At 47.4% G+C, this 27,242-nt stretch overlaps 1 protein-coding gene and 1 long non-coding RNA gene across 2 annotated transcripts in view; both read right to left on the bottom strand.

Moving 5' to 3' along the window:
* The window catches only part of LOC146182213 (uncharacterized), a 58,189-nt gene that overhangs the window by 14,507 nt on the left and 16,440 nt on the right, over positions 1-27,242 (bottom strand). The window lies entirely within an intron of this gene.
* LOC146182214 (uncharacterized) lies at positions 546-15,023 on the bottom strand. Its single transcript, XM_084575979.1, has 2 exons — positions 14,597-15,023; positions 546-871 (listed from the first exon to the last, which is right to left on the bottom strand). The coding sequence occupies exons 1-2, from the start codon at positions 14,905-14,907 to the stop codon at positions 775-777; spliced, it is 408 nt and encodes a 135-aa protein (XP_084432105.1). The 5' UTR covers positions 14,908-15,023; the 3' UTR covers positions 546-774.

Consider the following 27,242-nt stretch of genomic DNA (forward strand, 5'->3'; position numbering starts at 1 on the left):
CTGTGGGTGAAACGCTGTATACAGCCGAAGCAGAATTGAACAATATATCGTGGTCGCATGCGCACAGTAATGTTTGTTATTCGTAGCATGGCGCAAACGCTATGTAGAGGGAAATAAACTTTGAAATAATTTCGTACTGTTGGAGCGTACAAATTGCGAGAAAATTAAAAAATGCGTTAGTGCGTTGGGGACGGCCGTGATTGGTAAGCCACATGAGATCATAGATCTTTTTTCTCGCGGCTTCTTCGCCACGACTGTAGACTGCATTTATTCGCTTGTATACAACGTTACGCATTGTTTACGCGAGTTCCAGGTCGCTGTCACGGGCTGTCCAGAGCAGCAGGAAGTAAGCAACATTTCACGTTTCGGCAGGAGCGGCAGCCTCTCCATTTCTTGACACCTGCACGACAAGGTAGGAAAGGGTGATTATTTGTTGAACTTTTGCAGCGTATCTGCAATAAAACGAGCATTTTCTCTACCTAAAGTTAATACTAGAATGTGAAGTATTATGAAAGTCGATGTAGTGACTAAGGTTGGGTCGTAAATTCACTTACAGTGCAGTAACACAGATTTAATTATGCCGACGGAATTAACAGTTTAGTGCTCTGCACTGTATGACGAAAACTATCAAGAGGAGAGAATTATCTGATTTAAATTGACGCCGATGTCTAGTCCTTCACTTATCATATCACACACTCCCGAATTTCAGGAACACCTCCCTGCTGTGCATCCAAAGCGACACATGAGTCACTTCTGAGATATGTACGTTTGCAGTCATAAATTATTTTTGACGCAGGTTCTCCATAGACCCTTTAGCTTGATCTTTTGTCCGGCCTTGATGACGAGGGGCGGCGTGGAAGAGCTGATACACCTGAAAATGAAGGAGAGAACACATTTGAGTGGATGTCTTTCTTTTAACCGTCGGCCATTGTTTATCACACGTGTTATGAGGCTCACGGTCTGCATCATGTGACGCTCGAGTTCCTTCGGGGTCTGTTTGTTATAGCCGCGTTCTTAGACAAGTATGCTCATGCTAGCGAGGCCTGAAGAGCCAAATGGACAAGGACTGGGCAGACACAGCTAGGACAGATGGGTAACGTGTCATAAAATATTATTTTAAGGACGAAAGCATATATACAGAAAATGGCTTCAAAAATACGATGAGATTCATCGCACGCTCATGCCATGACAATCGGGGAACACGATTTACTTTTCTGACGGAAAAGGCAAAGGAAAGAGCCTTCTCACTGCCACATTAATGAAAAATGTGGACAGTCCGAGCACTGCGGCGTAGTCCCGATTCCAAGTTCTATCACAGGTGATTTTAAATTTTCAAAGTTTACGCAAGCGGTGCTGCCAGACAGAGCGTTTTGGACGTACGTGTATGTTTTTTTCCTTAACCAGAGGTCATTGAACTCGCTGAGGATTGCGTCGTGTTCGACATTATCAAACACCTTCGTTGAGATCTAGGCGGAAGATTACCTTCAGGCCCTTAGTGTAGGGGCACACTACGTTATGCTTTTAATCTGAGCATCACGTGCTGCGTGCTCGTGCACAAGCGTGGTCGAATCCCCGCTATCTCGCGTGGCCACAGGTTGTCCGGCTAGATGCATGAAGCCCGCCAACCTCGGCTGGACGACGGGCTCCACCAATTTATGTATTCATGCCCGTAGTGCAATTGGCCTAAGATTGTCTCTCTGTGGCGGCTTTCTCGGCTTCGGTATGAGTATGGTATATTCCCATGCCCCCGCCCCCCTCCTCTTCCCCCCCCCCCTCATTTTGGCGCGCCTGCAGCCGCAATTCTGTTCGCATAATTCGAATGCGTATGTTACTCTATATTGCGTTTCGCAATCCTCTTCTTAAATTTGCGGTTGTATTTTTTGTTCTCTAATCTACGTTCTATACTTCGCTTGGCCTCCTATACATATGAAGCAGCGGACTGTCCGCTATCTCAGGAACATTCTCCGCTTCTGTGCCACTTTCCCCCAACCCCGTGTTTCTTAAGCATCTCGGCCCACTCCCATATGTTTTCTATTGGCCGCAGCTCTCAGGCTCCTCACATAGTTCTAAAACAGTCCCATTTTTTCGCAGACAGCGAGCGCGCTTTGCGCATCTTGGCGACCTCTTTCCGTGCCGAAACGACAAAGAACTGATCGCTAACAAAGCTTTGCTCCGAACTGTACCGTTAGAAACCTGTCGGGTTTATGGAAAAGCGAAAGGATCGGTTACTATAGCTTCGAGCTGAGTAGTCGATTGATATACTACTTGGCGGGATACTATATGCCGCGATGCCAACCTTTGCGTGAGCTTTCTTTTCTTATCGTGCGATGATTACGTAGCTTGCGCTAGGCGAACAGGGGAATGGTAACAACGTGACGTTACGACAGCCAAGAGGATGTCTTAAAAGCCACCGTAACTCATTTCTGCAGGTAATGGATGCAAGTGAGCGCCACAGTGGGTCACCGAAGGCGTGGAGCGTGTTCTGCAGGAAGCTTTGTACCCCCGAGCACACCATAACCGACAACTTCTACACGGTGAGCACGTCACGTTCTCATGCTCCACGAGAGTGCCAGAGCCTGAACTGTGTAGTGTGTGGGAGCATAAATGCGCAACATAGCTTTATAAAAGAAGGTGCTTGCACCACACTGTCACTGTCACAGTAGCGTTGAGGTTACGATGTTAAGAAAGTATGACAGAACATCCACGTTTGGCATGCATAACGGACAAATAATTTCCACTACTTTGAGCTAAACGGTGCCTAAACGGTGCTTTTGTGAAAGAACAATATTGAGAGATGCACATTTCTCAAACTCGCAACGCCACGGCGCCAGAATACAGACTCAAAAGGAAACCTTGAAGAAAATCACCAAATAATTCGAGCGTTTTTGTGGCTGAACGATACATTCTGGAACCGAAGATGAACTTCATTTTGGAGGTAAAACAAAACAACGCGGATGTAACGGTAAATGTACGATACTAAACGTTAGGCTTCATAAGGGGGTTACACGGGCATGATACATAAAAATAAATTGCCTTGAATGTCGCTATTCTAAGGTATGTAAATTCTTTAAGGTAGCTGCAACTTACAGTTCGTTCGTTAAAATATATCAGTTCATCTGCTTGCTTTACTCTCCGAAATTTAAATTAAAAGCTATAGTTGCTTCATGTATTCCGGTTCCCTTTTTTTGTGCGTGTAGTTTCGTGGGCGCTGCATTTTTTATAGAAATAAAAGGGTTCCTCCCAGGCATAAAGAGCCTCCTCCGATAGAAACGTAGTTCCCGGAAATTCGGCTGATGTTTGACTTCTCGTGCTTATCCCATGTTGATAACTTTCTTTCCTACATAAAATGAAATTATAGGAGAACAATCGTTATTAGTTCACTGTACAAGCTGGGACATGCAGTTACTTCAGGACGAGAGGCAAACACAAACAGCTGAAGGTGCAAGTTGTTTGCCTCTCACCCTGAAGTAACTTTATGTCACAGCTTCGGCTTCGCAGTGATGTCTGTTCTTTCGTGCACTCTAATTTCGATAAATGAGAATGTGCCGCGCGTTCTTACCCAATATTGGGCATGAACGCGCGGCACATATACAGAATGTATATATAACATTGGTGCTAGGCACCAATATTACATATACATTGCATTTCTGCCTTCCATCCGTTCAACTCTTTCCACAATCCCGCCGAGAGTCCTGCGCTCTTCCGTATAAAAAGAAAACGCGGCAGCAGCAGGCATCCTTCCTTTGGATAGGCAGCAACGGGCATCCGCCCTTTGGATACCCGGGGGACAGCGAGAGGAGATGCTGTGCCTAAAAGGCACACCACCTCGCCTTGTCCACCACACACGGCGGCCGAGTGTACAGTCGAGCCTCCAATTGCCCGAAGCGACCTGTGCCGGAATCCCAGTCCCCACACCGCAGCGATCACTGGCACAAGCAGTGCAGGCGCTGGGATTCGAACACGGGTCTTCGCGAGTGCGAGCTCAGCACGTTACCCACTCGGCTACCGTGTGGCACGGCTTCTGGGTGACACTCGGAATAGGTGTTCCGTGGGGAATGAAGCGGCCACAACGGAGCATGCGCCGTGCATACTTGCTGCTCTTTACGTGATGGTATTGAAGCTTATCTCGCGATATCGAGTGCAGCCTCTGTAGTGTGTTATCGCTTGATATCGAATGCAGGTGCTGAAACTTTCGTGCCTGGTCATGCATGACTGCCTTGCCACTGAATTCGGTGCTTCGTTGTCCAAACGGCGGATATAAGATAGGAGCAAACAAAGAGAACGTGCTGTTTCGTACTTTTATAGTGAAGTTCGCTTTTGATGACGTTAAAGTAAAGACACGGTAAAGTAGATCGCATGAATGAGGCCGATCCTCTTCACACGCAGTCTGCAATGAATTCGTATCCTGCTGACAGAAGATTGAATTCCATAGCACGCATACGCATTTTTTCTCGGCCCCGATATGTCATGTATGAAATACCCGATGAGAAGGTTGAAGTAAGAAATGCGTACAGAAAATATGGGTTGGAAGCGTTCACATGAAGCAGACATCAAAACGATTGCTAATATATAAGCGAAGTTCGACAAGTACATGTACGTGGAGACGAAACATAGTACGCTACGAGTGCATTAGATATGTGTAGGTTGTCGGGGGAACGTAGGGAAAGTAAGTAAAGGTTTACGTATCAATGCAGGTGTCTATGAAACATGTGCAGGCTGATGTTATGGCGGGTTTAAAGCACCAGAGACGCCGTACTGGAGGGCTGCCGAAATTTTGACCACCTGGGGCTGTTTAACGCGCAGTGACATCGCTCAGCGCACATGCGCCTTGCTTTCGCCTCTATCGAAAGTACCCGTCGAGGACAGGATTTCATCCCGCGTACTTCTGCACAGTTGTCGAGAACCTTAACCACCGGGACACATCGGTGGGGTATGTCGAACTGCTGCTGCTGGTATTGTCGTTGTTGTTCCTACTGCTACTGCTGCTGGTATTCCCGTTATTGTCGGTACTGCTGCTGTTACTGCTGCTGGTATTGTCGTTGCTGTTGCTACTGCTCCTGCTCCTGGTATTATCGTTGTCATTGCTACTGTACTTGCTTCTGCTACTGCTAATGACACTATCGTTGTTTGCTACTGCTGCTGGCACTGTCGGTGTTGCTGCTACTGCTACTGCTCCTGATATTATCGTTGTTGCTGCTACTGCTGCTGCTACTGATCCTGCTGTTACTGCTGGTATTACTGCTGCTGGTATTGTCATTACTATTCCTACTGCTGTTACTGCTACTGCTGCTCCTACTGCTGCGGCTGGTATTGTCGTTGCTGTTGTAACTGCTACTGCTGCTGGTATTATTGTTGTTGCTGTTGCTGCTGCTGCTGCTGCTACTGCTACTGGTATTATTGTTGTTCTTGTTGCTGCTGGTATTACTGTCGTTCTTCTTACTACTGCTCCTTCTGCTGCGGGTATTATCGTTGCTGTTGTTGCTGCTGCTGCTGCTGCTGCTGCTGCTGCTGCTGCTGCTGCTGGTATCATTGTTGCTGTTGTTGCTGCTGCTGGTAATATCGTTGTTGTTGCAGCTGCCACTGCTACTGCTGCTGGCATTATCATCGGTGTTGCTGCTGCTACTGCTGCTGGTATTACTGTCGTCGTTGTTGCTGCTGCTGCTGCTGCTGCTGGTACTGCTGCTGGTGCTGCTGCTGGTACTGCTGCTGCTGGTACTGTCGTTGTAGTGTTTGCTGCTGCTGCTGGTACTGTCGTTGTAGTGTTTGCTGCTGCTGCTGCTGCTGCTGCTCCTGCTGCTGGTGGTATTGTCGTCGCTGTTGTTGCTGTTACTACTGTTTTTGTTCCTGCTCCTCTGGTATTGTTGTTGGTACTGCTGCTGGCATTGCTGCTGCAGCAGTAGCAGCAGCAACGACAATACCAGCGGCAGCAATAGCAGAAACAACGACAATACCAGCAGCAGCAATAGCAGCAACAACAATAATACCATCAGCAGCAACAATGACAACACTAGCAGCAGCAGGAGCAGCAGCACTGACTGTACTCGCAGCAGCAGCAGCAGCAGCAGCACCGACCATACCCGCGGCAGTAGCAGCAGCAACGACAAATAGCACCAGCAGCAGCAGGAGCAGCGACGACAACGACAGTACCAGAAGCAGCAGCAGTAGCAGCAGCACGGGCCGTACCCGCAGCAGCAGCACTACTACCACCACCACCGACCGTACCCGCAGCAGCAGCAGCACCGCCACCACCGACCGTACCCGCCGCAGCAGCAGAAAGCAGCACCACCGCCCGTACCCGCAGCAGCAGCAGCAGCACCACCACCCACCGTACCCACAGCAGCAGCAGCAGCAGCACCACCACCACCGACCGTACCCGCAGCAGCAGTAGCAGCACCACCAACCGTACCCGTGGCAGCAGCACCACCACCACCGCCCGTACCCGAAGCAGCTGCAGCAGCAGCAGCACCACCACCGCCCGTACTCGCAGCAGCTGCAGCAGCACCACCACCACCAACCGTTCCCGCAGCAGCAGCAGAAAGCAACACCACCGCCCGTACCCGCAGCAGCAGCCGCCGCAGCAGCAGCACCACCACCGCCCGTACCCGCAGCAGCAGCCGCAGCACCACCACCACCGACCGTTCCCGCAGCACCAGCAGAAAGCAGCACCACCACCGCCGACCGTACCCGCAGCACCAGCAGAAAGCAGCACCACCACCGCCCGTACCAGCAGCAGCGGCAGCACCACCACCGACCGTACCCGCGGCAGCGGCACCACCACCACCGACCGTACCCGCGGCAGCGGCACCACCACCACCGCCCGTACCCGCGGCAGCGGCACCACCACCACCGCCCGTACCCGCAGCAGCAGCAGCAGCACCACCACCGACCGTACCCGCAGCAGCAGCACCACCACCGACCGTACCCGCAGCAGCAGCCGCAGCAGCAGCACCACCACCGACCGTACCCGCAGCGGCAGCCGCAGCAGCAGCACGACCACCGACCGTACCCGCAGCGGCAGCCGCAGCAGCAGCACCACCACCGACCGTACCCGCAGCGGCAGCCGCAGCAGCAGCACCACCACCGACCGTACCCGCAGCAGCAGCCGCACCAGCAGCACGACCACCACCACCGCCGACCGTTCCCGCAGCACCAGCAGAAAGCAGCACCACCACCGCCGACCGTACCCGCAGCACCAGCAGAAAGCAGCACCACCACCGCCCGTACCAGCAGCAGCGGCAGCACCACCACCGACCGTACCCGCGGCAGCGGCACCACCACCACCGACCGTACCCGCGGCAGCGGCACCACCACCACCGACCGTACCCGCAGCAGCAGCACCACCACCGACCGTACCCGCAGCAGCAGCCGCAGCAGCAGCACCACCACCGACCGTACCCGCAGCGGCAGCCGCAGCAGCAGCACGATCACCGACCGTACCCGCAGCGGCAGCCGCAGCAGCAGCACCACCACCGACCGTACCCGCAGCGGCAGCCGCAGCAGCAGCACCACCACCGACCGTACCCGCAGCAGCAGCCGCACCAGCAGCACGACCACCACCACCGCCGACCGTACCCGCAGCAGCAGCACTACCACCACCGATCGTACCCGCAGCAGCAGCAGCACTGCCACCACCGACCGTACCCGCAGCAGCAGCAGCACCACCACCACCGATCGTACCCGCAGCAGCAGCGCCACCACCACCGATCGTACCCGCAGCAGCAGCACCACCCCCGCCCGTACCCGCAGCCGCAGCAGCAGCAGCAGCAGCAGCAGCACCACCACCACCGACCGTACCCGCAGCAGCAGCCGCAGCAGCAGCAGCAGCACCACCACCGACCGTACCCGCAGCAGCAGCAGAAAGCAGCACCACCGCCCGTACCCGCAGTAGCAGCAGCAGCACCACCACCCACCGTACCCACAGCAGCAGCAGCACCACCACCGACCGTACCCGCAGCAGCTGCAGCAGCACCACCACCACCGCCCGTACCCGCAGCAGCGGCAGCGGCAGCACCACGAACACCGCCCGTACCCGCAGCAGCTGCAGCACCACGAACACCGCCCGTACCAGCAGCAGCAGCAGCACCACCACCACCACCACCACCACCACCAACAGCAGCAGCAGCAGCAGCAGTAGCACCACCACCGACCATACCCGCAGCAGCAGCAGCACCACCACCACCGACCGTACCCGCAGCAGCAGCCGCAGCAGCAGCAGCAGCAGCAGCAGCAGCAGCAGCAGCAGCAGCAGCAGCAGCAGCAGCAGCAGCAGCACCGCCACCTACCGTACCCGCAGCAGCAGCCGCACCAGCAGCACCACCACCGCCCGTACCCGCAGCAGCAGCCGCACCAGCAGCACAACCACCACCACCGACCGCAGCCGCAGCAGCAGCAGCAGCACCACCACCACCACCATCGACCGTGCCCGCAGCAGCAGCAGCACCACCACCACCACCGCCCGTACCCGCAGCAGCAGCAGCAGCTGTGGAAACAAAAATGACAATACGAGCAGTAGGAAGAGAAAGGGCAGTAACAGCAGCTCTAGCAGTAGTAGCATGAGCAGTAGGAACGGAATGAGTAATACGAGCAGTAGCAACAGCAACGACAATACAAGCAGCAGTAGCAGTAACAAGAACAATGACAATACCAGCAAGGAGCAGCAGTAGCGGTAGCAACAACGACATTAAGAGCAGCAGCGGTAGCAACAACAACGACAATACGAGGAGCAGTAGCACAGCAGTAGCAATAAAGAAAATACCAGGAAGGAGCACTAGCAGCAGCTCTAGCAGCAGTAGCAGTAGGAACAAAAACAATAATGCGAGCGGTAGCAACAACAATACGAACAGTAGCAGCGGTAGGAACAGCAAGAACAATAACAGTAGCAGAAGCAGTAGTAGCAACAACAACGACAGTAGCAGCAGCTGTAGCAACAACAACGACAATACGAGCAGCAGCAGCAGTAGCAACAGCAACGACAGTACCAGCAGCAATAGCAACAACAACGACAATATCAACAGCAGTAGCAGGAGTAGTAGTAGTAGGAACAAGAACGACAATACCAGTAGCAGTAGCAGCAGTAGTAGTAGCAACAAGAACGACAACACCAGCAGCAGCAGTAGCAGGAGCAGGAGCAGGAGCAATAATAACGGGAATACCAGCAGTAGCAGTAGCAACAACAACGGCAATACCAGCAGCAGCAGTAGCAGTAATTCGATCTACCCCACCGAGGTGTCCCGGTGGGTAAGGTGCTCGACAACTGTGCAGAAGTACGCGGGACCAAATCCCGTCATCGACGGCGCATGTGCGCTGAGCGATATCACTGCACGTTAGAGAGTCCCAGGTGGTCGAAATCTCGGGAGCCCTCCAGTACGGTATCTCTGGTACATTAAACCCGCCATAACATCAGCCTTTACATATTTCATAGACACCTGCATAGATAAATACACCTTTGCTTACTCGCTGTACGTTCCCGCGACGACCTGCACATATCTAATGCACTCGTAGCGTACTATGTTTCGTCTCCACGTACATGTACTTGTCGAACTTCGCTTATATATTAGCAATCGTTTTGAGGTCTGCTTCATGTGAACACTTCCAACCCATATTATCTGTACCGTTTTCTTACTTCAACCTTTTTATCGGATCTTTCATACATGACATATCGGGGCGGAAAAAAAATGTGTATGCATGCTATGGAATTCAATTTTCTGTCAGCAGAATACGAATTCATTGCAGACTGCATGTGAAGAGTATCGGCCTCATTCATGCGATGTACAGCCGCCCTGATTTTTAACAATATAGCGCGAGCGTCGATCAAACTGCTGCTTAGCGCCTTATAACTGCGATAAGCGTGCAACACGGCGAGAGTTCGCGCACGCGCACGAAGAGAGCGTCTTCTGCTACGCTGTTCGGATCACAAAGACACACGCGCTGCTACAATATCTGTTTGCGACGCTCCGCATTCTTGCGCATGCACGAACTCTCGCCGTTGTAAGGTGCTGACCAGCAGTTTGGTCAATGCTCGCGCTATATTGTTAAAAATCAAGGCGGCTGTACTTTACCCTCTCTTTATTTTAACGTCATCAAAAGCGAACTTTACTATAAAAGTACGAAACAGCACGCCCATCATTCAAGTACAGGCACGTTCTCTTTGTTTGCTCCTATCTTATATCCGCCGTTTGGACAACGAAGCACCGAATTCAGTGGCAAGGCAGACACGAAATTTACAGCGCCTGCATTCGATATCACGCGATAAAACACTACAGAGGCTGTACCCGATATCGCGAGATAAGCTTCAACACTATCACGTAAAGAGCAGCAAGTACGCACGGCGCATGCTCCGTTGTGGCCGCTTCATTCCCCACGGAACACCTATTCCGAGTGTCACCCAGAAGCCGTGCCACACGGTAGCCGAGTGGGTAACGTGCTGAGCTCGCACACGCGAAGACTTGGGTTCGAATCCCAGCGCCTGCACTGCTTGTGCCAGCGATCGCTGCGATGTGGGGACTGGGATTCCGGCACAGGTCGCTTCGGGCAATTGGAGGCTCGACTGTACACTCGGCCGCCGTGTGTGGTGGACAAGGCGAGGTGGTGTGCCTTTTAGGCACAGCATCTCCTCTCGCTGTCCCCCGGGTATCCAAAGGGCGGATGCCCGTTCCTGCCTATCCAAGGACCGGATGCCCGTTGCTGCCGCGTTTTCTTTTTATACAGAAGAGCGCAGGACTCTGCGGGATTGTGGAGGGAGTTCAACGGATGGCAGGCAGAAATACAATGTATATATGTGCCGCGTGTTCTTGCCCAATATTGGGCAAGAACGCGCGGCACATTTTTGTTTATCGAAATTAGAGTGCACGAAAGAATAGACATCACTGCGAAGCCGAAGCTGTGACATGAAGTTACTTCAGGGCGAGAGGCAAGCAGCTCGCACCTTCAGCGGTTTGTGTTTGCCTCTCGTCCTGAAATAACTGCATGTCACAGCTTGTACTGCTACCGAAAAGCATGAAATGTACAGTGAACTAATAACGATTGTGCCCCTATAATTTCATATTATGTATTAAAGAAAGTTATCCCCATGGGATGAACCCGAGAACTCAAACATCAGCGGAATTTCCGGGAACTACATTTCTATCGGAGAAGGCTCCTTACACCTGGGAGGAAACCTTCGATTTCGGGAAGAAATGCGGCGCCCACGTAAACTACACGCACAAACAAAGGGAACCGGAAAACATGTTGCAAGAATAGCTTTTAATTTAAATTTTGGAGAATAAAACATGCAGATCAACTTATATATTCTAACGGACAAACTAAGTCGCAGCTACCTTAAAGAATTTACATACTGCAGAATAGCGATATTCAAGGCAATTTATTTTCAAGCTATATGCCCGTGTAAGCTCCTTATGAAGCCTACCGTTTATTATCGTATAATTACCATTACATCAGCGTTGTTTTGTTTTACCTCCACTATGAAGTTCATCTTCGGTTCTAGAATGTATCGTTCAGCCAAAAAACGCTCCAATTATACGCTGATTTCTCTCTTCAAGCTTTCCTTTTGAATCGGTATTCTGGCGCCGCGGCGTTACGAGTTTCAGAAATATGCATCCCTCAATATTCTTCTATCACAGAAACACCGTTTAGGCATCGAATAGTAATGTCTGTAGCCCAAAGTAGTGGAAATGGTTTGTCCGTTATGTATGCCAAACGTGGATGTTCTGTCACACTTTCTCAACATCGTAGCCACAACGCAACTGTGGCAGTGACAGTGTGGTGCAAGCACCGTCTTTTATAGTGTTATGTTCCGCATTTATGCTCATACACACTAGACAGTTCAGGCTCTGGGACTCTCTGGGGCAGAAGAACGTGACGTGCTCACCGTGTAGAAGTCCTCGGTGATGGTGTGCTCGGTGGTACAAAGCTGCCTGCAGAACATGCTCGACACCTTCGGTCACCCACAGTTCCGCTCACTTGTATCCATGCCCTGCAGAAATTAGTTACAGTGGCTGTTAGGACATCCTCTTGGCTGCCGTGACGTCACGTTGTTACCATTCCCCTGTTCGCCTCACACCAGCTACGTAATTATCGCACGATAGAAAAAAAAAAGTCGCGCATTGAGTGGGCACGTTGGCATCGCGGTATATATTATGCCGCGAGGCAGGATATCAACGGACTACTCAGCTCGAAGCTATAGTAACAGTTCCTTTCGCTTTTCCATAAACACGACAGGTTTCTAATGGTACAGTTCGGAGGAAAACGTTGGTAGCGATCAGTTAATCCTCGTCTCGGCTCTGAAAGAGGTCGTCAAGATGCGCGAAGTGCGCCCGCTGTCTGCGAGAAAATGGGGCCGTTTTAGAACTCTGTGAGCAGCCTGAGAGCTACGGCCAATCGAAAATAAAGGGGAGTGGGCCGAGGTGCCGAAGTAACACGGAGGTGGGGGTAAAGCGGCACAGACGTTAGAAGTGGAGAATGCTCCTGAGATAGCGGGCAGTCCGCTGCTTCACATGTAGGAGGCCAAGCGAAGTATGGAAAGCAGATTAGAGGACGAAAAAATGCAGCCGCAATTTTAGGAAGAAGGTTGCGAAAAGCAATATAGAGCAACATACGCATTCGAATTAAGGGAACAGAATTGTGGCAGCAGGTGCGCCGAAAGGAGGGGGGGGGGAAGGCATGAGTACACACCATACTCATACCAAAGCCGAGAATGCCGCCGCAGAGAATCTTAGGCCAATTGCACTAGGTCACGAGTACGAAAATTGGTTGTGCACGTCGTCCAGCCGAGGTTGGCGGGCTTCATGGATGGAGCCGGACAACTTGTGGCGGTTTTTAGGCCGTCATTGCACCCGCCAGCGCTTCGGTGATGGACGACGGCTGTTGTGGCGGCGCGCGTCTTTCTCTCTCTCTTCCCTTCCTTTCTTTACTTTCTCTTCTGTCTGCACGAGGCAGCGGAGGTGGCTCAGCTACAGAACCAGTAGCAGGCTCGTGCATTTGTTGTTGCTTCTTCCCACAGCCACAACAACAACAACTACCCATACATATACATAAATTTAGGAAAGGTCATTCCTGCGAAACACAGTGTTTCGAACTAACAACTGACTTGCATTTGAATATGAACGAAAATCTTCAAACTTATTGTATATTCCTTGACTTCGCCAAAGCTTTCGACCGGGTAGCTCACTGCCGCTTGATTTCAAAATTATCACTCCGTCTAGAATCGATAACTTTAACATGGCTTCGTAACCTCCTCTCACATCGGCAAGAGTTCATATTTGTTAACAATCTGTGCTGTAATCTTTCCTCTGTTATCTCCGGTGTGCCACAAGGTACCGTGCACGGACCCTTATTATTTCTCATTTATATAACTGATATATATATTATTACCTAATAATATATCCTCTTGTATGCGAATCTTCGCGGATGATTGCATCATCTATTACCCTAATAAATCTTCTAATGACCACCTGGCACTCTAATCAATCATTGTTAATTTAAACAGCGCGAACAAGAAGATACAGGAAAACATACAAGAAAGCCACAGAACAAGCGCTGACTCGCAACTCAGCCTAAGCCTTTACTCCAAGGCTCAGATAAAAACAAACATCAAACAAACGAAGCAATCACGTGAAACAACCCCTGGGTTCACCTGCTACACAAAAAGTCACTCAAAAAAGAATTTTCTTTGCTTGAAAGAGCAAGAGAAGTCTTGCTGAAACAGTTATTGTCCCTTGAAATAAAATATGCTTCAACTATTTCTCTCCTCAACTTTTATTTGTGGCGATACAAAAACCTAACCTGGTTAAACATGGGAGTACTCTTTTTGTCCTTCGTTGTTTCACAGGAATGGCAACGTAAGACCAGAAATGTATTGTCCTTGCCACTTTTCAAGTTTTTCCTGTGTTCCAGTAGTCTCTAAATACAGCGTCCTGTTTGTCCTATATAATAGGCTCCACAAGAAAGTGGAAACCTGTGCACAACACCAGTCTTGCATCTAACAAATGAGTCTCTATGGTTCACCCCACATTCTTGCTTATTCGATTATCTTTCCCTTTGATAGCCGAGCAAATCCTCATCATCTTGAGCGAGGCGGTCAACACCATACCTCTTGCCTACATTTTTGAGGCCATGTGAAATTGTGTACACATACTGTACCACCGCAACCTTCCTCTTCTTCTCACCCATGCTAAGCAGGAACTTCTGTCTGAGCGTTCTTTTAAGGCCCTTCAGTTACCGGCAACTGGCCTCACTAATAACCGACTCCCTATAACCGGCATTTGCAATTCTTGTCAACTGTCTTTCAAAACTGTTGCCAATGCCGTGGTAGCAAGATTTCTTCAACGCATTTAACAAACATGTGTTGATCATCTCATTCTTCACTAATCTAAAAAGCCCCGAGTTGGAACTTAGCAAAGGGTTCACCGATCTCGGGTTGCACTTCAAACAAACATGATCCTCACCGAACTGAACCAATAAATCTAAAAACTGTAACCGATCGCCCACTGGTTCTTCAACAGTAAATATCAGCCCAGATACACACTCAGTAAAAACATCAATAATGTCCCTCATTCGTTGTCCTTCATGGTCTGTGAATACTAAAAAGTCGTCCACATACCTGAAGGTGGAATGATGTAGGCCCTCCAAGTTATCCTTCAGGCGTCCGTCCACGTACATTAAGAAGATGTCATTCAAGACCGGTGCAACTCTCGACCCAATGCATAATCCGGCCTTCTGCGTATACAGCTTGTCCTTCCAGCCTATGAAGGTGGACTGCAGGTAGAACCTCAAAAGTTTGATGAAACTTTTAACACTTACACCTGAGGCGTCAATGAAGTCACATTCAATATTGTCCTCAGTAATACGCATTTGAACACGCTTAAGGAGGCAGTCATGGGGGATGTTATAATATAAATCCTTGACATCCATGCTGAAGCCAACACACTTTCTTGGGTTGTGTTCTTTGAGGAATTCAACAAGGGCTTCAAAGTTAGGTAGCCTTAGGAAATCTGATATTGTCAACAAGATTTTTTTCTTATTAACGAATGGTGCATTTCATGGTTAATGACCCTTAACTTATCGAAGTCCGAAACAATGCTATTTAGCCGCAAACGAAACGATTCCAGCTTCCCATACCGCATTCAAGATGATTTACTGATTGACGTATCCCATTACAAATACCTCGGTGTTAACCCTCCCTCTGATCTTTTATGGTCCTTCCGTATTACATCCATATGCGTGAAATTGATCTGTTGGGGTATACATACAAGTATGTATACCCCAATAGATCCAGTTCACTTAACCTCGATGTTCCATCCCGCACATCCAAAAGATTTCACAACCAGCCTCTGTTTTACAACAATATATGGTGACACATTAGCCTTCACCTCGGTCAGTTTATGGAATAACCTGCAAGATATTATCGCTTCTCTTTCTAATCTAGAAGCGTTTCATCGCCAACTCATCACATTGAAGCCTTCATTTAGCCTTATTTGTCTTATATGTACATTTTTTATTAAATCTGTTGCAGGTGTTAAATGCCTTTGATGCGTTACATTTTACTGGTGTTTGCCTATGTACTTTTTGTTTATTTCTTTTCCCCTTTACCATTTTTAAAATTTGATTTAGGCGCTATACCGGGCACTATGTGCCACTTGCTTTTTATTGTACTTAATTCTGTGTGGGCCGTTGTGCTTAATCTGTGTCGCGTATTTCTTTTTCTTACTGATATAATTATTTCCGTGTCGTTTCATGTGCTCCTTCGTGCTGTTTTGTTTGTTCATATAATAATTATCATACTTTTTATTTTGGCCTGTTTCCTTACATTTTATACGCATATATAGCACAGTATAGACTTTTCCGTTTCCCTTACACAATGCCTAATGGGCCTGTAAGGTATTTCAAATAAATAAATATACATGAGTTCGACACCTTATCAAAATACAACAAATGTGTATATTCATAGGCATCGAAATTTTTATTTGCTCCCTGCTTCAGCCAAGAGCGCGGTTAGCGATAAACGCATTCCCGAGAATTATGTCAAATAATTTTATTCTCGTTAACAGACGATGAAAAGACAATGTACACTAAACCGTGTTCTGGCCCATAAACTATATGACCTGCTCGAAAAGCCTGTTGGCCATCAACTCACCGCCAAGAGGGACCTTGCCACTCGCGCCTAGACATCGACCGAGTTTCATATCCCCTATACCCAAGACATTTTGGCTCTGTGTTGATAAAAACATGACCGAAGCTCATAAAGTAGGGCACACCCTCAAAGGCATAGCCGACGGTGCCTTTATTCTTCTACTCTCCCAGGACTGCTCTACGGTTGACTACGTTCGACAGGTTGGTTGATGCTTCGAGAAGGCCAAGCACCGAAACATTGCGAACCACTTTGACCGGCTCCCCAAAACCGCCGCTAGTAACATGTGCGAGGATCTGCCTAAGGCAGCCTTCAAACACTGAAAACTTGACTCGCGTCCTGCGTCTTGAATTGGAAGCACTCGCTCCTGCTACATCCAACAAGCCTTTCCGGATAGTAATCTGGCGATTATATCTCTTATTCAAGCCGTTGTCCGTCAGGAGGTCGCCAACTTGAACAACCTCTGTAGCCGCACCGTGGAACACCAGAGTTCGAGCCTCGCCAATACTATGGTCGCTTTCGCTACGCCCCGCAACACCTACAGACAATGTTACCGATACCGCAATTCTAATTAGTGGCGTATCCCTGACGATCGGTCGATCTCTTTCACGTGCGCGCGTGTAGGCCATATCTCTTGCCACTGCGACAGCCACTGGTCCTCACCACCTCGGCCTTCCCCCTATATTGACCGCTACTCCGACTATCATGATTAGCTTGAATATACCCATTGCAGGGTGAAGGCCTCTCCCATATTCCTCCAATTAACCCGGTCCTGTGCCAGCTGCATCCAGTTGAACCCTGCGAACGTCTTACCCTCATCGGCCCACCTAACTTACTGCCACCCCCTGCTACGCTTTTTTTTTTCCTTTGAATCCAGTTCGTTATCCTAAGCGACCATCGGTTATCCTCTCTTCTCACTACATGTGCTGTCCATGCCAATTTCTTCTTGATTTCTAGTAGAATATTATTAACTTGAGTTATTTCTCTGACCCACTCTGATCCACTCAGCACGCTTCCTATCTCTTAGCGTTACCCGTACCGTTTTTCGTTCCATAGCCCTCTTCGCTGTCCTCCACTTAAGTAGAACTCTCTTCGTTAGCCTCCACGTTTCAGCCCCTTAGGTGAGCACAGATAAAATGTAACTATTGTATACTTTCCTCTTGAGCGATGCCGGTAAGCCGCTAGTGATAGTCTGCGAGTGCCATCCAAACGCGCTCCATCCCATACTTATTCTCCTGGTTATTTCCCTTTCATGCACGCAACTCCGACTATGCCCCCGCCATTTCTCGCCTCGTTACGAGCTGCCTCGCACCGAGATCGCTACGCCTCCTCCCGGGTCCAGCCGCTCTCCCTCCCAGCCAACGCATCGTTCCTGTTCACATCTTCCTCGTCGCAGCTCCACACCGTCCTCCGCCGGCCGCTTCATGGAAACTAGCTAATGCAGCTCCCGGAGGTGACGCTGCAATAGCATCCCTACCTGGAAATCCTTTAGTGCTCATTCCTTCGCCCTATAGTCTTCTCTACCTCTTCGTAGATAGTGTTCCTGCCTCTGCCCTCATTGACGCTTGCGCCCAAGTCTCGATGATGAGCTCGTTTTTTTGCCGCCGCCTCAAAAAAGGACACACCCCCGCCGCTTCGTCCCCCGTTCGTTTTGCCCATGGCAGTACTGCTGCCGTTACAGGCCTATGCACGACCTGTGCCACCCTTGCCAGTCATCAGGTTCCTCGTTTGCGCACCGTCCTCAACCTGTGCCCTCACAATGTCTCACAATATCTTTGGTATTACCAGTCTGGTCAGAAGCTCTTAAATCTACACACCGCCTTCGCTCCACCAATTCGCTCTCCTGTCCTCTCCCACCCCCGAATCTGTTGTTCATCTACCTCTGTCACCGTCAGGCACAGACGGCGACTATATTGCGTGCACCATCACCGAGGTCTTGCTTCACCGTAATGTTGTTCTTCCCCACCTCATCGTACGCGTTACCCAAAATAGCACCTACATTCCTGTCCTGAACTTTAGTCTGTCGCCCCAATTTCTTCCCGAAGAAATATTCATTGTTACCGTGTCCCCTCTCACCGACTGCACCATCTCTACTCTCATGCCTGGCCTACTTTCAAGCGTACTTTAAGCATCCGCATCCCCCACCACCATTATAGGCCCTATTTCCGCGATGATTCCCTCCGACTTCAGCCCCAAACACGTTAAGTGTTTTAACCTTTTGTTATCCTTCACCGATATTTTTGACTTTGCTGCCAGTCCTCTGGGTCAAGCATCATCTGTGACTAACCGCGCTGACACCGACGACGCAAGGCCTGTACATCGGACGTCTTATTGTCTGTCCCTTTCTGAGCGCCAAGTCAACCACCGCGAGGTCGGCAAGATATTGGACAACGATATCATCGAAACTTCGAATAGCCTGTATCTCCTGCCGTGCCCATTAAAAAGAACGACAGATAGTAGTAGGATAGTATATTTAATTAAAGTGCACATTAAAAATCGTCTTCAAAAATATGGTAATGTTAATTATTGCCAAAATCGAGAAACTGAATAATACAATTACGAAACTGGATTGAATACTACCGAACCTCGCAATAAAAAAAAAGGCAGGATAGCGAAAACAATCAGCCTTCACTTGCGTTCTGCCATGAAATTTCCAGAAATAACGAATTTATACCATTTTAAGCTAAATTTAACATTTGCCAAGATGCAGAAAAAAAATTTGCAAGCACTGAGAAGGCTTTGGTAATTACATAATATATAATGTATCTAAATGCAGCAAGTACTAAACGGATGTTTTGATACCTACTCCATAAAGTAGCCGTAAGCACACCTATAGAATAAAAACATGCGGTTTTATATTGATATTGTTACTTTACAAAATGCAATACCTTTAGTGAATGATAATACTAATGTACTCAGCATTCGAAACTGTGGTAGTTTCTTAAATTCAAGTCAGCTTTCCATCTTTTGCTATTTTCAAATTTTGGCCGCTTTCAAAATAATTTGCAGAAAGAACAAACAAATCTTGAGTTTAAAATTTTCCAAGAACTAAGAACATAACCAGGATAATATAGAGAAAGTTTCAGTAGCTACATTTTACTGAATCATGCCAGAATGTAAGGCTGAATTTGGCAATTTTCAGGAGCAATCAGTTTTATATTTATTGTTATATATTTATACATTATAATGCAACCCTTTTTTTTATCCGTAACATTTCGAAGTACTGAATAATCTCGAGAGAGCGATGAATGAAAATCGAAGATTATTTTTTAATTGGAATCAATGGAATCAAATTTGCCTCCTTTTTTCTGTTTTCAAATTTTGGCTGATTTTGATGCGTTGTGGAGAACGCCCCTAATGGTCTAGAGCTCCAAATGTTGCCTGAGATTAGGAACATAAGACGCGTAAGAAGGAGAAAATTTTTTAGCGCGAACAGCGTAGACGCGTCTTGCCGCTATGTAAGGTTAAAAATGGATATTTTTGCAGCACATTCCTCCGGAAACGAAGTTCGCTATTTTTTACTAAATTATCTGCAACAACCAAACTTGTTTTTAATAGTTGTTATAAAAGTAAAATATACGCAGATTAAGTGAGTAAAAAATAATGTATGACAAAAGGTTGTACCACGAGCAGCAGGTCTCCAAACGTGCAATTTTTTGAAATAGCAAAAATGGCGTTTGACACCCCAAATGATATAGGATTTTTTTTCCCGAGAAAACTACGCCGGATCTCGTATAACTAAAGATCATTATTCGTCTCAAAGGTTTTTCCACCACATATAAAAATTCTACCGAAAACAAAATAATGGTCATGGGACTTCGATAGGCATTCTTATCTGAGCACACCCGTATATATGAGCGGGTTGATTGAGTTTCTTAGTGCCTAGCTTGACCTAAGCACCATTGATGTCAAAGCCATTGTTCACTTGCTCAAACCGAAAACGTAGATGAGAAGAATATCACCTGCGAATACAGTAGTGGCCAGTGGTGAATTTCATGTGCTTGATCCATATGCGCATGTTCAATGCATTGTTATTGAGGAGGAAACGCAAATCTAAATTTAGGTCTCCGTTCAGCTACTCGTTTGCTCTGATGGGGCGTCCGCATTCAGTGCAGGCAAACCGAAAAAGGTGCCCATCTGCAATGTAGGGAACAGGGTCAGCCGAAGTGGCCTTGAAGTCGTTCAAGCCTGCATACGATGTCGTACACCATAAGGTCTTATTACTCAGCTGTAGTAGTATGCGCCTCGGATTGAAGAATAATTATTGGCATCTTTGTTTCTGCACGCATATTGAAGAGTTGTAGCTGAGCAGTTTGCTTCAAGTGTACAATGCTTGCTGCTTGTTTTTTAAAGAAGATAACAGTTGGAAGGAATTGCTGCCCTAAACATCCTTTCAGCAAGAATGTGGCATGACCGGGTCATGCACGTGCTATGAATATTCATTGAAGAACCACAAAAGCAAGTTTTCCTCGGTTCTCAGGAAATACATAGGTTGTGGAACTATGTTGATATTTGTCATATGGCTTATATTCACTTTTGCTGCTACTTTCAGAGAGCACTAATTACGCCTGAACTAAGACCCAGAATGGCCGGATATCAACTTCCTCAAGTGCTACAACAAACATATTACTTGTATTCTTCGCCCCCTGTTGAGTCAGAATAAATAATTTGACAAATTCTCCTGGAAGCAAGAGTCATAGATCAGTGCACGTATTGCCTATACCCATTGCACACTTCCTCAAGGCAGTGACTGTGGTATCGTGATATCTTTTTCAGTGGTCTGATGAAGTGTTGCTGGGGTCAGCAGTGCGTGACAGTCACATATCTACATGAGTTATCATATCATCATCATCATCATCATCATCATCATCATCATCATCAGCCTGACTATACCCACTGCAGGGCGAAGGCCTCTTCCACATTTCTCCAATTAACCCGGTTCAGTTCTAGCTGCATCCACTTGACCCCTGCGAACTTCTTAACCTCATCCGCCCACCTAACTTTCTGCCGCCCCCTGCTACGCTTTCCTTCCCTTGGAATCCAGTTTGTTACCCTAAGCGACCATCGGTTATCCTCTCTTCGAACTACATGTCCTGCCCATGCCCAATTCCTCTTCTTAATTTCCACTAGAATGTCGGTAACTTGAGTTATTTCTCTGACCCACTCTGCACGCTTTCTATCTCTTAATGTTACCTCCACCATTTTTCGTTCCATAGCCCTCTGCGTTGTCCTCACCTTACGTTAGCCTCCACGTTTCAGCCCCAAAGGTGAGTACAGGTAAGATGCAACTGTTGCATACTTTCCTCTTGAGCGATACCGGTAAGCTGCTAGTCATAATCTGCGAGTGCTTGCCAAATGCGCTCCATCCCAGTCCTATTCTTCTTCTTATTTCCTTTTCATGGTCCGGATCTGCGGTTACTACCTGTCCTAAGTAGACATATTCGCCTACTACTTCCAGTACTTCGCTAACTAATGTAAACTGCTGTTCTTTCGCGAGGCTGTTGAACATACTTTAGTCTTCTGCATATTAATTTTCAAGCCTACCTTTCTACTTTTCCTGTCTAGGTCATCAATCATTATTTGCAGTTCATCCCCCGAGTTGCTTAACAACGCAATGTCATCTGCAAATCACAGATTACTGAGGTATTCTCAATCTACCCTTATCCCTAACTGCTCAATTCCAAGTCTCTGAATACTTCCTCTAAGCAAGCTGTGAATAGTACTGGGGAGATTGTGTCTCCTTGCCTAACACCTTTCTTTATGAAAATTTTGTTACTTTCTTTATGCAGAACTATGGTTGCTGTGCAGCCACTACCTATATCTTTCAGCACTTTAACGTACGGCTTGTCTACCCCCTGATTTCGCAATGCCTGCATCACCGCCGAGGTTTCTACTGAGTCAAATGCTTCTTCGTAATCAATGAATGCTATGTATAAGGGATGGTTATATTCCGAGCATTTTTCTATTACCTGGTTGATGGTATGGATATGATGGATAGTAGAGTACCATTTCCGAAAACCTGCTTGATCTTTTGCTTGATTGCAGTCTAAGGTTATCATATGGAATAATGTCATTTGAATTTGTGATATTATACGCTTGGCATCTGTATGGGTGTACGATATGATTGATTTCTCTCAGAGGTCCTGGTATCATATGGATCGTATAGTATCATATGGCTCACATTTGTCTGATCTCATGTAGATCATATGGGTCATTCAGGATCATATGGGTCATTCAAGATCATATGATGCAATAACCTCGTACAACTTTATTTGTGTGAAATCATACCAAACATCATACACATTTTTTTCAATAGGGATACTCTGCCTGATAAGAATTTTCGCCGATGACTGCATAATCTATCGAAAAATTACTAGCATATCTGATCAAATAGCTCTAGAGCATGACCTAACCCAAGTAAAAGAATGGTGCAATCGCTGGTTAATGACTTTAAATGCCAAGAAGTGCTAACTTATCTCTTTTAGTCGTCAGCATAACCCCCTTCTTTTTTCATATCAAGTTGCCAACTCTTCCATAGAACGCGTGGAATCATATAAGCATCTTGGAATCACACTGTGCAGTGATTTTTCTTGGTGCACGCACATAACATCATATCATCTGCGAACAGATCTTTAGGCTTCATAAAACGTCACCTCCGTCATGCGCCCCAACATGTAAAACTTCTGGCTTATAAAACGCTGATCAGATCAGAGCTTGAGTTACGCCAGTCCAATATGGAACCCATGTCAGATATACTTAATAAATGCGATCGAATCAGTTCAAAACCGCGCCATCCGTTTCGTACATCACACATACTCGTACTCCATCAGCGTTTCATCTCTAAAGGCAAATTCCAGCCTTGAAAACCTTTTACTTCGTCGCCGCATTGCCAGTCTTTGTTTGCTGCACAATATTCTACACAGTTCACTAAATCCGGCAGCTTACATTGCGCACCGCATCGACATATCTCATTGAGCGTCGCATTCATTTCAGATAACTCGTCCTGTCGCTGGCACAGAAACTTTTTCAGGATTTTTTTTTTACGAACAATTGTGGGCTGGAATGTCCTTCTCCACGAAATCGCCACCCTCTCATGCCAATCTTCATTTCTTGAAGCCGTAAAAATTCATTTTTAAACACAATGAACTGTGTTTGTATTTTTCAATATCTGTAATCCTACCACTTATGTAATGCCTCCAGAGAGAGGTCTTCAAAGAAATAAAGTGAAGTGAAGGGAAGTTGTGTGTAATCGAATGATTCGCGATGCTGTCAGCAGCTTATCGCGCCGGTGGCACCTGGCCTGAATGCGTATCTCCAACTAGAAACGGGCGAGTTTAAAAAGGAAACAAAAATATATTCAGACAGTCACCGCATCGTCAACGTCTTTGTTGTTCGTGACGTAGGTGGTGCAGTCTCATACGCCAGTGCCGAACTACGGCAAAGTTTTATCGCTCGGGCGTGTGGCACTAGTGCAACACCTGTCGCCCCATGTTAACTTTCACAATGCGATTTATTATTGAAGTGCGATAGTGGCGATCTGCTAAGTGTTAACGGAATATATTATAGACACGCGCTCGAAATTCTACTGCTACGTAAAAACCAACAGAAACTGCCAACACTAAGACGCCTGGCAAGGACAGTTCAGTTTTTAGTATACCTCGTACCCAGTGCCAATTAGGTGCCATCTCCGTTACAGATGCCTGGTGTTCCAGCTAACTTGAACCAAGGTTTAAAAAATAAAATATGTCAGGTAGGCCAGGGAAACCAACTGCATACAACTGCCAGCCACTTTGCGCACCACGGGCATTTTTTTTTGCAATTACTTAAATAACTAATTATGTCAGTTGTTCTAATTTACTAAATAATGACTTTAGTCTGTAAATGGGAATCTCAAAGTTAGAGAGCACCTTCGGAAACTACCATTCCATGAACTGAAATAAAGAAAGCGTCACGTGTATCTTTTTTTCTAGGCTCAAAGGAAAGCCCGCGAAATACAAATAAAATCACGTGACTAGCGCATTCGCGTGCAGCGATTGTGGTGCTCTCAGTCGTGGTTTAAGTGAACGAAATCACCTGTGGCCAGGCCAGGCCAGGCCAGGACCCCTTCATGGATCACTGCCTTGTCGTGGCGGAGGGGCTTGCGAAACTCGATCAATTCATCAGCTCTGCTGTGTAGGGCCACCCAAGATAGACAGGTCACGGCAGAAAGTTCTGACAAAACGTGATTCACTGGAGCAGGTAATGGCAACCCACTCCAGTATTTCCTGACAAGAAAACCCTATGGACAGTCACAGTAGCATTAATGATAGGGCGCCGGAAGATGATCTCCACAGGTTGGAAGGCGTCCCGCATGTTACTGGGGGTGAACAAAGGGCGATACCTAGTAGCTCCAGGACGAATGAAGCGGCTGGGCTAAAGCCAAAAGGACGCTCAGTTGTGGATGTGTCGGGAAGCGACCGGAAAGTCCGATGTTGCAAGGAGATGTATCACATAGCAACATGGAATGTAAGATATATGACGCAAGGTAAACTGGATGTCGTCAAGCGAGAAATGGACAGATTGAGCATTGATATCTTGGGTATCAGCGAGCTCAAGTGGACCGGAATGGGAGAATTTAATTCCGGCGACCATTATGTCTTATATTGTGGGCACGAATCTAGGAGAAGGAATTCGGTCGCTCTCATAGTAAGCAGAATAATGGGCAAAGCAGTGCTAGGGTACAACCAAAAAGCGACTGAATGATTTCACTTCGGATCCAAGGTCACCCTTTCAACATAAAAGCTATCCAAGTCTATTCCCCAACCAATACTGCTGAAGAAGCTGACATTGAGAGATTTTATGCTGACCTGCAATGCCTTTTAGACCACACCCCATCATCAGACGTTCTTTTTCTCATAGGAGACTGGAATGCTAAGGTCGGGAGTGAAGAAATATCCGGAAAACAGACAAGTTCGGTCTTGGTGAGCCAAATGAAGCTGGGCAGAGGCTAGTAGAGTTTTGTCAAGAAAACAACTTGATCATAGCGAATACTCATTTTCAACAGCACAAGAGGCGCCTGTACACATGAACTTCACCGGACGGTCTGTACAAGAACCAGTTTGATTATATTCTTTGCCGGCAGAGATGGAGAAGCGCTATACAAGCAGTAAAAACAAGGCCTGGGGCCGATCAGCTTCTTCTTGCCAAATTTAAGCTTCGACTGAGGAAAACGCAGAAAACCAGAAGGCCTTTCAGGTATTATCTGGATCAAATTCCATCAGAATATGCTGTGGAAGTGAGGAATCGCTTTCAAGAATTAGATCTAGAAGACAGAGAGCCTGAAGAGATGTGGACTGATGTTCGTGATATAATACGAGACGTTGGTACTAAGGTAGTTCCAAAGCAAAAGAAATGCAAGAAAGTAAACTGAGAACAGGCTTTGCAAATAGCTGAGGAAAGGAGAATGGCAAACGTTATGAGGGAAAGAGAAAGATACAGGGTTCTCAATGCGGATTTTCAGAAAATAGCAAGGAGAGATAAGAATGACTTCCTGAACATACAGTGCCAAGCAGTTGAGAACAATAGCCAATTGAGGAACACAAGATCTCTGTATAAGACAATCAAAGATATCAAAGGAAGCTTCTGTGCTAAGCTGGGTGTGATAAAGGACAAACGAGGCAGGGACCTCACTGAAGCCTCAGAGATAAAGCTCAGAGATAAAGAAAAGGTGGCAGGAATACACAGAAGAACTGTACAAGAAGGACCCGGATGTGCAAACCCAACATAAGACGGCGTGATTACTGATCTCGAGCCGGGCATCCTGAAGAGTGAAATTGAATGGGCTTTAGCCAGCCTTGCTAAAAACAAAGCTAGCAGAATTTATGGCATTTCACCTGAGTTGCTTCAAAACCTCAACCATGAGGCTGTTAACGTTCTGTATACATTATGTCAGCAAATTTGGGCAACCCTGCAGTGACCACAGGATTGGAAGAGGCCAGTTTACATCCCCATTCCAAAGAAAGGCAATTCCAAAGATTGTTCCAACTACCGCACGATCGCACTTATTTCGCATGCTATCAAGGTGATGTTAAAAATCCTCCAAGGTAGGCTGCAGCACTATGTGGATCGGGAGCTTCCGGACGTGCAAGCTAGGTTTCGCAAGGGCAGAATTACTAGAGACCAGATTGCCAACCTTCGCTGAGTCATGGAAAAAGCAAGAGTGCTCCAGAAACCCGTCTACTTCTGCTTTATTGATTATGCGAAAGCGTTTGACTGCGTAGATCACAGCAGATTGTGGCAAGCTCTCCAAGAGATGGGAATTCCAATTCACCTCATCTGTCTCCCCAGGAACCTGTATGAAGGGCAAGAGGCCACAGCCAGAACTGGGCATGGTCTTATTGATTGGTTTCCGATTGAGAAAGGAGTGCGACAAGGTTGCATACTATCGCCCTGCCTATTTAACCTATATGCTGAGTGCATCATGAGGAAGGCCGGTCTAGACGAGTCTTCAGCTGGATTGGAGCGAAGATTGCTAGGAAACGTGTTAACAACCTTAGATATGCGGATGATACCACTTTAATGGCAGAAAGTGAAGTGGAACTCAAGAGACTTCTGACGCGCGTACAAGAAGCGAGTGAGAAGTTTGGGCTTAAACTGAACATCAAAAAGACAAAGATGGCGTCTTGCCCTGTCAAGTCCTGGAGCATGAAGGGACAAGAAGTGGAAGCTGTGACAGATTTTCTCTTCTTGGGCTCCAAGATTACTCCGGAAGGAGACTGCAGCCATGAAATTAGGAGACGCCTGCTTCTGGGAAAGAGAGCCATGGCTAGCCTTGACCGCCTAGTAAAGAGCAGAGACATTAGTCTGCCAACCAAGATCCATATAACTCGTGCTATGGTCTTTCCAGTTCCAGTACCACATGAAACAACGTATCTAGCAAGTGGTACTAACAAAAAAGTGTAATATACAAATAGCTGAAAGAAGATAAAGTGTAATACCGTTTCTAACATGAGCGAAATGTTTTGAAACCCTGAGATAATGCGTGTAAGAATGGGAGTTCATGAATTAAATCCGAAACAGCATGCGAGGTCATCTGCATACTGTACTCACTTCTGACGCGAGGAGTGGCGTATCGTGTATA

The sequence above is a fragment of the Amblyomma maculatum genome, chromosome 8 (genome assembly GCF_055883805.1).
Source record: "Amblyomma maculatum isolate TAMU_Amacu chromosome 8, ASM5588380v1, whole genome shotgun sequence".
Lineage (NCBI taxonomy): Eukaryota > Metazoa > Arthropoda > Arachnida > Ixodida > Ixodidae > Amblyomma > Amblyomma maculatum.

Excerpts from the sequence above, each read along its gene's own strand:
- LOC146182214 (XM_084575979.1), bottom strand. The coding sequence starts at position 14,907 with ATGGATGTCAAGGATTTATATTATAACATCCCCCATGACTGCCTCCTT. Across the intron at positions 872-14,596 it reads CTACATCATTCCACCTTCAG|GTGTATCAGCTCTTCCACGC; the intron begins GTATGTGGACGA and ends CTTCATTTTCAG.